Consider the following 13,551-nt stretch of genomic DNA (forward strand, 5'->3'; position numbering starts at 1 on the left):
ACAAGGGCAGAAGGGAACAAGTTGATTTTTAGCAGTGTAATTATGGAATATTCTGGAGAGGAAAGCTTGAAAGTGACATGAAGTGTTGGGATTGAAGGTTGCCCCCAATGTGTCACGTATAAGGTGATATAAGATTATTTCTTCTTCTTCTTCTTCTTCTTCTTCTTCTTCTTCTTCTTCTTCTTCTTCTTCTTCTTCTTCTTCTTCTTCTTCTTCTTCTTCTTCTTCTTCTTCTTCTTCTTCCTCCTCCTCCTCCTCCTCCTCCTCCTCTCCTTGCCTCTTCCTCCTTCCTCCTTCTTCCTCTCCTTGCCCCTTCCTCCTTCTTCTCCTTGCCTTCTTCTTTCCCTTTCTCTTCCTCTCATTCAACTCTTATCTGTGTCCTCAGCAGATAAGGTAGAGGAAACAGTCAATTCCACCTCGGTCATTGCTCTGAAGACAAACAGGACTTTGTCCCATCACTCTGGCCCCATTCACTTGATGGTCAGTTCAGTCTTTCCTATTTTCCCCTTTAAAAAGCTCCATCCCTGAGACACAGATCAGGATGAACAGAGCACAACTTGACACCTCGGGCAGCTACTGCGAGAAGTCCACTCAGCCAAATCTTCCCTTCCCCTTCTAGAAGACTGGAAGTTGGTAAGTTCAAGACAGCGTTCTAGATTTGCGGTAAATCTAGGCTGTTCTTCAAAACGAAGCCCGGAGGTCCTGCCAACTTCCTCTTTGCCCTCAAATCACGAACATTCGCAAGCATAAGTGGATTAATATAATATCTGGATTTTTCCCCCCTCAAACTTCCTTTAAAAAAGGGGGGGACTAGAATTCAGAGATAATCTGTGTTTTTCAAGCAGAAAGGGCTCCAAATTCAGTTCCTGGTATCTCCATATAATAAGATCTAGAAGCTGGTGGGAAGGTCCTCTTTAACAGCAACAGAAATCCACTTTTCCTTAATTCAGCGATCCTGCCGTAAATGAACACGTCCAGTGTTATAATCATCCTAGATTTTGGGGGGCTATTTTGGCAAATGAGTTAAGACCACCGACAGAGAAATGCAACCCACCCACGACAACGCTGTCTGCTCCTTGGAAAGAAATGTCAGAAGCCAGCTCTGTTTATGCAACTGAGTACAAGGAGTCCTCGACTTAACGGCCACAAGGAAGCCCAAAATTTCTGCCGTTAAGTGAGACACCTGTTAAGTGAGCTTTGCCCTACTTTACAATCTCTTTTGCCACAGTTGTTAAGGGAATCACTACGGTTTTTAAGTTAGTGACATGGTGGTTAAGTAAATCTGGCTTTCCCCATTGACTTCGCTCGTCAGCTCGCAAAAGGGGATCACGGGACACAGCAAACCGTCGTAGGTACATGCCAATTGCCAAGGGTCTGAATTTTGATCACGTGACCATAAGGAAGCTGCAACGGTCGTAAGTGTGAAAAACGGTCATCAGTCACTTTTTTCAAGGCCGTTGTAACTTTGAACGGTTGCTAAACGAAAGGTGGTCAGTCAAGGACTCCCTGTAAGAGCCAATGGGAGGCAGGATAAAGGTGCGTGTGAATTTTGTGTCCAAATTTTGTACGTGGAGCTGAACGTTTCTGGAATTGCAGAAATAGTTGCGAAAAGATGCAAAGTAATGTAGAAGTGGGAGATTAAGTAAGCAAGGAAATGCGCTCTAAAAAAAAAAAAAAGGTCCTTCCTAGGAAGATGGAAAGCATCTCCACAGTATTTCGGAGTATTTTTTTTTTAAACAACCTGGAGATGGGAACCAAACTGAAACTTTCCCTAATATGCGTAAAGTATCCCTATGCGTAACAGTTCTTGCATTTCACCCGTCATTCACCCGTCATTCTTGCACTTCACCCGTCATTCAAAGACTTCTTGTTCCTTTGTTCTTCCAGATCCTTCAAGGGACAGCTGGTTTTCCTAATCTTAAAGGAATAAATAGAAAAAAAATTCAGACAAAAGAGAGGGGGAAAAATGGTTCCCACCAGTTTAGTACCGTCCTGTGTGGCAAAGCGCCATCTAGTGGTGACTTTAGGAAATAGCTTGACTTTTCAACCATTACTCTGAATTCAAAGCAGGCTAACTTTCTAAGTGTACATTTCTATTTCTGGGGAGTTTATTTTTCCCTTTTGTATTTTAACTAGGATGCATTGGGGGGGGTGTATGCTACAATTGGCATCTGCTTCCCACTTTAAGAAAGCAGAAATGGCAAAATTGCTTTTTTGTTTTTTAAGGAATGGTCTCAGATCCCAAACTGCTGGAGCCTTCATGTTGGTTCCCAGCTCAAGTGTGTGTGTCCTATAAGGTAGATCAGATCTGATAACTGTCTCTTTCCCTGTTCCAGTAGGGCAGTGTTTCTCAGCCTCAGCATTCGGATGAGGGGACTTCAACTCCCAGAATTCCATGCTGGCTGGGGAATTCTGGGAGCTGAAATCCACATCTCTTAAATTTTGACCAAGTCTGTTGGGCAAAATGTATGAGTAGGCATCAGCCTTCAGAGATACCAGTCTCAACCTATAAGTGGCCAAGATCGGGCACTGATAGCAAAATAAGCTATTTTGTGTATGGTGAGGTGTAGACCATGAAATTGGTTTTTTTATACCCTTTGTCAGGATCATTTTTCAGACAAGCAATAAGTCAATATGTTGGAGAGCCATACAGTATCTTTGCTCTATTACAGGGGTCTTCAAACTTGGCCCTTTTATGACTTGTGGACTTCAATTCCCAGAATTCCTCAGCTGTTCCTTTAGCTTGATAAAAAAAAATCTCAGGGTTATTGCCTTCGCTTCTCCATCCCTTCATCACCTTCCTTTCGTTTCCTTCCCCTCTCCTGTTTTTGCAGGAAGTCAAACCACTGATTGCTGATCCCAAGCTGGTGTCATGAAAGTCCTAGTCAAGTGCTTTGGCCATCTGCGGTCTCCTTGGGTGTTCCTTCAACAAGCAAAGAGGTGCTTAGCTTCGTTGATCCCCTCATATTATGAAGCTGTTAATCGGGGCGAACAAGAGATGCCCGAGTACTTCAACTTCGCAAGCGACGTAGTGGACAAATGGGCCCAAGAAGAAAAGGTAACATTTTGCGCTTCTTTTGGGGGGAAAGGACCACAGCTAGGTAGGGTATGAAGTTGTTAAAAGAAAAATCTTCACTAGGGTCCAGTCCAAGCCGGGAATAAACAACGTGGAGACTGCTTTAGAAAGAAGGTTGTAGTTTATTGAAGAGGAGAGCCGGATAGAAAGATGGCTCTGGGAAAAACTGACCACATGTAGTAGGGAGCGGTGGGTTTTTATACCTTCTTGGGCTTTTGTCTGGAGCTGTTCTGAGTGTGTCTTTCTGGTATTCTGATGGTGGTGAGTTAATCCTATTGTGTCCAAAAAGGTCATATACTGCTTCCCTGTGGCTGATGACAGTTGGACTTTTTTGGTGTGAGGGATTGTTGATTCTAGGGATCTTTATCTTTCTAATCCCATCAGCTTCCTGACTCCAATCTTTCTGACAAGATTATCACATCTGCATTTCTGCAGACCTGGTTTCTGTTTGGGGCAGAGAGACTGGGAAGGCGGGGGAGGGGGGTTGGTTTCTGCTTCTAAAATCTTTTGGGGAAATATATTCTGCCTTTTTAATATTTCCCAAAATCTTTCTTTCTCTGGATTCTTCCCACACAGTTATTACTGGAAGCATGCAACCTTTGAGAGGGAAGGATGTGCCTGTTTCTCTGCTTCCAGGTTGCCTTTTCTTTTCTTTTGCAGTTGACCATGAGATCTTGTTTGGATTAGGACAGGTTTCACCTATCCCTTCTTGAATGTTAACTTCTTGAGTTGCCCACTAGGATGGAAAGAGAGCCCACAACCCAGCCTTCTGGTGGGTCAGCAGCCAGGACGAAGAGGTGAAGTGGAGCTTCAAGGAGCTGGCTTTCTTGTCCCGAAAAGCTGCCAATGTCCTCACCGGTCCTTGTGGCTTCCAAAGAGGGGACAAAGTTATGATCGTTCTGCCTCGTATTCCAGAGTGGTGGCTACTCGTTCTGGCTTGTATGCGAACAGGTTAGTCAATGTTATAAGGAAGACAACCCTCTGCCTGTGCTTCCCAAGAGTGACAGTGGACTTTCCTAAGAGGTGTCTCAGTGGACATTGTTCCTAAGAATGCCAATGGGCACTCTTCCCAAGAGTGGCAGTGGACTTTCCTAAGGGATGTCCCAGTGTGCAGCACTCTTAGGAAGAGTGCCGGTGGACATTCCTAAGAAGTGACCAGTGGACACTCTTCCTAAGAGTGCCAGTGAATGTCCTTACCTGTCCATCTCCCAAAGATTCTGTAGGGTAGGGTAGGCTGAGTGACACTGAGAGGCTCAATTTCACCTCATGAACTTAGCAATGAAGGATTTTTTTTTTGTTTTAATCATCATTTTCCAACCTGAGAAAGGCCCAGTCCTCTAGATACGATAGACCAAACTCTTATTATCCTTGGCCAATGTGGCCAGGTTGGAAAATCCATCAACTGTCACTGGCCCCTACAATAGAAGAACCCTACACTAGCTTCACTTTATCCATGGAATGGACCCTTCATGTTGGTTTCTCTGATCAGAGTAGAATAGAGCTGGAAGGGACCTTGGAGGTCTTCTAGTCCAGCCCCCTGCTCAAGCAGGAGAACCTATACCTTTTCAGACAAATGACTGTCTAGCCTCTTCTTAAAAATCTCCAGTGATGGAGCACCCACGATTTCTGAAGGCAAAGCGGTTCCACTGGTTAATTGTCTTCATTGTCAGGAAGTTTCTCCTTAATTCCAGGTTGGTTCTCTCTTTGATCAGTTTCCAACCGTTGTTTCTTGTCATTCCCTCTGGTGTTTTGGAGAACAACCTGACCCCCTCTGCCTTGTGGCAGTCCCTCAGATACTGAAATACTGCTATCATGTCTCCCCTATTTCTTCTTTTCTTTAGATTAGCCAAGCCCAAGTCCTGCAACCGTTCTTCGTATGTTTTAGTCTCCAGGCCTTCGATCATCTTAGCTGCTCTTCTCTGAAGCACTTTCTTCCCTGCTTTTTCCCCCTAGGGATTATTTTTATTCCTGGAACACCTCAGTTAACAGCTAAAGACATTTCCTATAGAATTCAAGCTTCCAGAGCCAAAGGCATTGTGGTAGCCGATCAGTCTGTGCTTGCAGTGGATTCAATTACGGCTGACTGCAAGCTTCTGAAAACCAAGCTTGTTGTGTCCAATATAAGCCGAGAGGGCTGGCTGAACTTCAGGGACTTATTGCAGTACGTATTCCAATAAAAGTCAGAACTACATCACCATCTTCTGGGCTGGAATATTATTTTATGAGGGTTTTTTTAAAATTGGGCAATATAAGAATGGTGTAATGGTTAAGGCGCCAGGCTAGTGAGCGGCAGATCAGGAGTTCAAGTTTAGCCTTAGCCAAGAAAGCCAGCTGGGTGATCTTGGGCCAGTCCCCTGGATATGGTGAGTTCTAGTCTTGCCTTAGACATGAAAGCCAAATGGGTGACTTTGGGCCAATCATCAGGAGACATGAGTTCTAATCCTCCCTTAGGCATGAATACTAGCTGGGTGACTTGGACAAGTCATTCTCTCTCAGCCCAACCAGTCTTGCAAATGTGGTGATGAAAATAGGAGGGGAAAAGAGTATTAGATAGGTTTTCGCCACCTTGAGTTGCTTATAACAATTATAAAGGTGGGATATAAATTAAATAAATAAATAGGAACCAAGGTTGGTTCTTTTAACAATCAGCTGTCCCACATTCCTTAAGTTCTGGTTGTAAATATAGCTGCATTGCATACTTGACTAAGATGCTCTGAATTTCTTGGAAGAGTTACAGATGTTGCCTTCCAGACATGCAGAAACTTCCCAAAATTCCATTCGTGATCTATATAAATCCCAATTATGAAAGACCCTTCCCAGTCACCCACCCCAAAATGTCCCTTTCCAGTCTAATTACATATCAACAATAATAATCTGCTTGTTTTCCAGAGCAGCCTCTGGTGACCATGATTGTGTAAAGTTGAGAAGTGAAGAGTTAATGCTGATCTACTTTACAAGCGGAAGCACTGGGTCTCCCAAAATGGTGGAACATTCCCACTGTAGTTATGGCATTGGATTTGCATGCAGTGGCAGGTAGTATCATGGCATGCTTTTGAAGTCCTGGATTATTTATTTATTTAGTTATGACATGACCTGACCTGACCTGACATGACATGACTTGACTTGACTTGACTTGACACTTGACTTGACTTGACTTCACTTCACTTCACTTCTTCACTTGATGTGACATGACATAACTTGATTTAACTTAACTTGATTGCTGCCCATCTCACTACAAGGCGACTCTGAGCGGCTTACAGCATTATTGATTATCCACATTATGATTCCATAACAAGGCTTGAATTGCACAGTTGCTCTGCTTAACGATGAACTGGGAGAGTGCCAAGTAACAAGTAACCTTCAGATTACAACCATTTGCTTAGCAACTATTCCAAGTTGCAATGGCACTGAAATAAAGGGTCTTACCACCAGTCTTCCCACTTATGACCCTCGGAGCATCCTCATAGTCACGTGATCAAAATTCGGACGCTTGGCAACCGGTATGTATTTACCATGGTTGTTCGCATCCCAGGTCACGTGATTTTCATTGGCAACCTTCCCAGCCAGCTTCCAACAAGCAGAGTCAATGAGGAAGCACGTGATTCCCATAACAACTATGTCAAAAAAAGATCAAAACTTTGGGTGTGTCTCACTTGCTGAACAATGAACATTCTGGTCCCGAAGTGCTCATAATTCAAGGACTACTTGTACGTTATTTTTTTTTGAACAGGCACTGGATGAACCTGTCTCCTTCAACTGTTTTCTGGAATACTTCAGATCCAGGATGGGTAAAGACTGCTTGGAGCAACTTATTCGCCCCATGGATCCATGGGTCTTGTGTCTTTGTGCATCGTCTCCCCCAGTTTGAACCTACAGTCATATTAAATGTAAGGATGCACTAATGATGGCACCTAGTTTGGTAATGAAACGTCTGCAAGAAAACAGCCAAGCTCAGAGAGCACCAAGGACCCTACAGGCCAACACTATTGAGTGTAGAATTTTAGGCAGATGCAACAACTGTTCCTAAACTTGACTTTCGGATTTAGCATGTTGTATGAGTGCAGCCCTGCCTGTCTTAAACTTCAGGCTGAGTCTTTCCCTCTTAGGGAAACCCCAGGTCAAGTCTGATTGCGTATTACCTTGATTGCATATTCATTTTCTTCATGTTGATTGCATATGCCTTCCCTCCATTCTAGACTCTGGTAAAGTATCCGATAACAACTTTCTGTACGGCTCCTACTGCATACAGGATGTTGGTTCAGCATAATGCCACCAGGTACCTTTTGTCACAAAACTTGAAAAATGAGGACAACATGAAAATTGAAAGTCTAGACTAGGGGTAGGCAACCTTGGCTCTTTTATGACTCGTGGACTTCAACTCCCAGAATTCTGGGAGTTGAAGTCCACGGGTCATACAAGAGCCAAGGTTGCCTACGCCTGGTCTAGAAATTTAATGGAATTGTCTAGGTTTTGTTTGTTTGTTTCTTTGCTTTGTTGCTATTACTATGAACTTGCATGGGACAGTCCTTATTTTCTCAGGAATGCTCAATTTGGAAGGATGGCCCTTTTAAAATTGGGGTAAGATAATTTCCTAAGATTGCCTTCCTGCACAACTGAAGGTGTAGCCCATATAGTGACTATGTCTTGCATTAGGAAGGAGGTGTGAATTTAAGGGTTCCATTCTTTGGACCCTCTCACCTGGGATTTCAAAGCCAGATAAACAGGCAATATTTACTCTATCCTGAGCTGCTACGATGACCTCAAATAAATGTAAATCTTCAGGTTGAGCTCCATTCTTGGTGATGGAGCAGCGGGATGGAGATTAATAATTGGCTCCTTTGGCAGCAAAAGTCACATTTCCTTCCAAACGTATGCAAAATCAACTGGCTGAGGAAAAAGTGAATTATTTATTGACTCTTGTTTCTTTTCAAGCTATAAATTCAGGAGCTTGAAGCACTGTGTGACTGGTGGAGAACCACTCAATCCGGAAGTGTTTGAGCAGTGGAAGGTTCAGACTGGGTTGGATATCCATGAAGCATACGGACAAACTGAAACGGTATATTCATTTCGATAGAGAATTTCTGGAGTTCCACTGTGAAACTTTCGTGCTTTATAAGCTTGGTTGTTCGCTTTCAGACGTTTCATTACCCAACTAGGTAACATGATTAGTGCTAGGGAGCGTGGTCTGTTTATATACAGCATCTTGTCCTGTCAATGTTGCTGGGGAAAGTAGTTCCATAATTAGGCTATTGTTTTCTACTAGATTAACAGAGGGATAGAATCAAGATCACGTGAAGTGTTAATACCACTTTACAATGCCTTGGTAAGGCCACACTTGGAATACTGCATCCAGTTTTGGTCACCACGATGTAAAAAAGATGTTGAGACTCTGGAAAGAGTACAGAGAAGAGCAACAAAGATGATCAGGGGACTGGAGGCTAAAACATATCAAGAACGGCTGCTGGAATTGGAGATGTCTAGTTTAATGAAGAGAAGGACGAGGGGGGACATGACAGCAGTCTTCTAATATCTCAGGGGCTGCCCCAAAGAAGAAAGAGTCAAGCTATTCTCCAAAGTGCCTGAAGGCAAAGACAAGAACAATGGATGAAAACTAACCAAGGAGAGAAGCAACCTAGAATATAAGGAGAAACTTCCTGACAGTTAGAACAATTAACCAGTGGAACGACCTGCCTCCAGAAGCTATGAATGCTCTGACACTGGAAGTTTTGAAGAAGAGACTGGATAGCCATTTGTCTGAAATGGTATAGGGTTTCCTGCCTGAGCAGGGGGTTGGACTAAATGACCTCCAAGGTACCTTCCAACTTTATTATTATTTTTTATTATTATTACTACTACTACTGCTACTACTACTACTACTACTATTATTATTCATAGTTTGTCTGGTGTTAATCCCTGCTTATCTAGATAGTGATTGCTAAAGAGGTTGTATTTTCTTCTTGGGACCTTCTTTTTGTTTCTTGTTTTTTTTTATTGTCTCTTTTGAACAGTTTATGAATTATTTCTATTCATAGAATAATAATAGAATAATAGAATAATAATGTCTCCCCACCAATACTTCCCAGGGCAAGCTCTCTAGAACGAATGAGGTCAGCTAGTCAGGTGATGAAATGTCTGCAAGCCAACCTCAAAGAGCACTAAGGACTCGACTGTATATTCATTTTAATTTCCTTCAAAGTTGGGTCTGATCCCATCCCCTCATTCTGAACATGGGTCCTGACGCCTTGTGTTCCATCCTCCTCCTCCTTGCAGGTAACAATCTGTGCTAATGTCCAAGGAATGAAAATTAAGCCAGGCTCATTGGGGAAAGCATCTTCACCCTATGATGTCCAGGTAAGAAGGACCAATTTTCCTATTCGGTACAATACAAATTTTTAAAGGCTGTTTTTATGTTGGGGTCATTGATGTCATCCTCTTGATGGCTTTCCTTTTGCTGGTCACCTCTAAAAGAAAAATAATGCACTGTACAGGTAGTCCTTGACTTAACACCACTATTGGGACCAAAGCAAGGCGGTTGTTTAAGTGAATGGCGCCCGATTTTGCTACCTTTCCCCCCCCCAAAAGTTGTTGTTAAGCAAATTGCTGCAGCTGTTGAATCATGTCATTAAGTGAGTCTGGTTTCCCTCGTTGAGTTTGCTTGTCAGAAGCCATCTGGGAAGGTCACAAATGGCGATTGGTCATTTGACTGGGATGGTATAAGGACTCTTGACTTGGGAAGGGAATTAGACTAGGACAGGGGTCTTCAAACCTGGCCCTTTTATGACTTGTGGGCTTCAACTCCCAGAATTCCTCAGCCAGTGTGAGGGAAATATGGTCCCTTCATGACTTGTGTACTTTAACTCCCAGAATTCCTCAGCCAGCATGGGGGAACTATGGCCCCTTCATGACTTGTGGACTTCAACTCCCAGAATTCCTCAGCCAGTGTGGGGGAACTATGGCCCCTTCATGGCTTGCGGACTTCAACTCCCAGAATTCCTCAGCCAGCCTGGGGCAACTATGGCCCCTTCATGGCTTGCGGACTTCAACTCCCAGAATTCCTCAGCCAGCCTGGGGCAACTATGGCCCCTTCATGACTTGTGGACTTCAACTCCCAGAATTCCTCAGTCAGCATGCCTGGCTGAGGAATTCTGGGAGTTGAAGTCCACAAGTCATAAAAGGGCCAAGTTCGAAGACCCCTCGACTAGAAGACCTCTAACAATAAATGCAATCAGAGCAATACTTTATTTATTTACCATATTTCTACACTGCCCAGCTCACCCAAGGGACTCTTTGCTTTTATTTCTGAAGGTTGTTGATGATGAGGGAAATATTCAGCCCCCTGGGAAGGAAGGAAATTTGGCCATCAGAATCAAACCCAAACGACCATTTTGTCTTTTCTTGAGGTACTCAGTAAGTATGATTTTTTTTAAACATACACATCAATAAATGGGATTACTATACATTTATTCCAGGTTTTATAGCTTATACTGGACTTAGGCAAGAAAAACTAAATGCACAGGTATGGAATAGGTGGTGCCTGGCTCAACAGCAGTAACCGTGAGAGGGATCTTGGAGCCCTAGTGAACCACCACTTAAGTCTGAGCCAGCTGTGAGCTGCAGCTGCCCAAAAAAGCCAGCGCAGTCCTAGGTTGCATCAACAGAGAGATGGCATCCAGATCACGTGACGTGTTCATACCGCTTTATAGTGTACTAGTGTCATGCTTGGTTCTTTACAGGATGCACCTGAGAAAACGGCAGACACTGAACGTGGGGATTTTTATATCACTGGAGACAGAGCAGTCAAAGATGAAGAAGACTATTTTTGGTTTGTTGGCCGGGCAGATGACATCATCAATTCTTCAGGGTAGGCTTCCTTCTCCAGACCTAAGTCGGTTTCTTTCCTTTACCGCTTGCAGAAGAGTTCAAAACCACAACTTCTGTCTTAGGTACCGCATTGGTCCTTTTGAAGTGGAGAGCGCTTTGATCGAACACCCAGCAGTGGTCGAATCAGCTGTTGTCAGCAGTCCGGATCCTATTAGAGGAGAGGTAAGCTAGGCCCAAATACCACAAATTATCCCCCAGAAGAGAATATTTGTAGCTCAGGGTGGAGCTGTGAGGTCCTTGGTGCTCTCTGAACTTGGGGGTTTTCTTCCACACATTTTATGACCCAACTAGGTAACAGCATCAGTGCTAGAAGTGAGTGGGGTTGCAGAGAGGAGGAGGAGGAGGAGGATTGTGGGGTCCTTGGTGCTCTCTGAGCTTGATTGTTTTCTTGCAGATGTTTCATGACCCAGCTAAGTAATATCATTGGTACTAGAAGGGAGAGGAGTTTGCAGAGTGGAGGAAGAAGAGGAAGAAGGCTGAGGGTTTGTTGGTGCCCTCTGACCTTTGTGGCTTTCTTGCAGACATTTCATTACCCAACTAAGTAATATCATCAGCTCAACTACTGTAGGAAACCTGACTAGGTAGCATCACTCACTCCCCCTGATAATGTTATGGCATCCGGTTGGGCAACAACATGTTTGCAAGCCAACAAGAGCATGAAGAGCTCAACAAATCATATTACACATACAAAGAAGTACCCTGTAATGTGAACAAATGAATGTAAATTGAACACTACCTGTAACTAGCCATTCCCCAGGAACTGTTTCTCAACCAGTACGAGAGAAAGGACGGCAAGAAAGAACAGTGTACAGGCTGAATGGACAGAAGTCAGCTCTTGGGGGGAAAAATAGAAAATAGGCACGGTAGAAAATAAATGTCTTGGAAAGTCTACAAGAGCAGGCTTGAATTGTGCACCCACCTGCATTGGCTAATCTGAACCACGATTGAGATAATTCATGGACCAGCTTTATAACCTGTTTCTCAAGGCGTTCACTCCCAGGTGTGTTTGTGCCCATACAGGTAGTCAAAGCGTTCATCATCTTGTCTCCAGCTTTTCTGTCCCACAATCCAGAGGCGTTAATCCAAGAACTCCAGGACCACGTGAAAAAATCTACAGCTCCATATAAATATCCCAGGAAGGCAAGTCTAAGTGGGGAAGTTGCAGAAGAGAATGATGGAAGGAGGAATAATTGAGGGCTATTTACCTCTGGATTGATGAATTGATGTTTGGTGGCTTTGGAAAATGCAGCATAGGTGAGGTGTCTACCTTCAAGGTAGATCAGACTAGGAAGCGAGTCACACCTACCAATTCCACTTTTATTCCAGTAGTCCTTGACTTTGAGCCCCAAATCTCTGTTGCTTCATTGTAAATTGGGGACCACCTGTAAATTATGTATTAAGATTATCACATATAAAATGAAAATGAAAATAAAGGTAATAGGAAAATGGGGAAATGAAAGGGGGGGAAGAATATTGAGGAGCAAGAGAGAAGGAGGGGAAAAAAAGCATTGGCTTCCAACATTTTTTGGTGAAGTAAAATATATACTAACACTACAGACTCAACTTTTTAGTGTATTTATATAACAACAGCTCATTTAATCAGCTAAACTCAACATTAAAGTTTCACTTTTTTTTTCTGTCTCAAGCACAAAGTCTGGAAGTGGTTTCCAAATAGGAAAAAAAAACATAGATACACTCTTTTCTTTGATTAGAACAGTTAATTTTGCTATCTCTGCAAGCTCCATCATTTTTTTTCCCCATCCATTCCGTTTGAGGTGCTTTCTCAAATTACACGTCTGTCCTGGACTCTGCCTTCTTTTATCTTGCCTTATTTGTAGCTCTTTCTCCTGTTCCTTCAGATTATTCTTTCTGCCCTTTACATACGGTCGAAAAAGTCAAGATGGTGGACCACAATGGTGCAACTGAAGCCAAGGCGATTCACATTGTTGTGTTGCACTGTTGTGGCACACTATCCTGGCTTTTTTTTTAAAACTATATCCTGTGGATGCTCTTGCAGCATAGGATTATATAAATTTATAGGTTGGTCCAGCATGTAAATTATGGGATTTGAGGACCTGATTTATAAGCTTTTCTCTATAAGAGAATGATTGCTCTTGCAATATAGCCATATGTCTGAATTGGTAAGCAAACACGCAATCAAGTTGTGTGATGATTAATGGGGACTGAAATGTAGGCTGATTCTTGGCAGTGTTGCCAAAGCAATTTCCCTTTGCCTTCTTTATTTTATATTTTATTTTATTAAATTTTATTTCCTCGCCTGGCCAAAAGTCCTGGGATTTCCATGTGCCCTCTCCCTCCAAAATAGTTCAGGGCTGCCTCGAAGGGGCAAAAAAAGAAAGATGTTTCTTTTTTAATTTCTCCCAAACAGATAGAATTTGTCCAAGAGCTTCCCAAAACAGCAGCTGGAAAAATTCAGCGGAGTATCTTGCGGAAACAAGAATGGAACCAAGTCAAGCGTCAGCTCGACCGTCCCAAATAAAATATTTTTTTCCCCATTCTGTGCTGTCCCGTTTTCATTCATTCTATTATTCCAAGCCAATTGATTCCATGCTAGAAGGTTTTGAGTCAAATTT

General features: G+C 43.0%; 1 protein-coding gene across 1 annotated transcript; it reads left to right on the forward strand.

The window, feature by feature from the left end:
- The first annotated feature begins 480 nt into the window (after positions 1 to 480).
- Positions 481 to 13,476, forward strand: LOC120315686 (acyl-coenzyme A synthetase ACSM5, mitochondrial-like). The gene is made up of 14 exons (XM_039360453.1): positions 481 to 633; positions 2,835 to 3,058; positions 3,817 to 4,027; positions 5,030 to 5,237; positions 5,966 to 6,109; positions 6,807 to 6,963; positions 7,273 to 7,352; positions 8,009 to 8,132; positions 9,347 to 9,427; positions 10,382 to 10,483; positions 10,810 to 10,937; positions 11,020 to 11,119; positions 11,978 to 12,097; positions 13,347 to 13,476. Exons 2-14 carry the CDS (start codon positions 2,873 to 2,875, stop codon positions 13,455 to 13,457), a joined length of 1,752 nt encoding a protein of 583 aa, XP_039216387.1. The 5' UTR covers positions 481 to 633; positions 2,835 to 2,872; the 3' UTR covers positions 13,458 to 13,476.
- The last annotated feature ends 75 nt before the right edge of the window (positions 13,477 to 13,551 follow it).

Source organism: Crotalus tigris, unplaced genomic scaffold, assembly GCF_016545835.1.
Source record: "Crotalus tigris isolate CLP2741 ecotype Arizona unplaced genomic scaffold, ASM1654583v1 scf7180000019173.45859301935:6455823, whole genome shotgun sequence".
Taxonomy (NCBI): domain Eukaryota; kingdom Metazoa; phylum Chordata; class Lepidosauria; order Squamata; family Viperidae; genus Crotalus; species Crotalus tigris.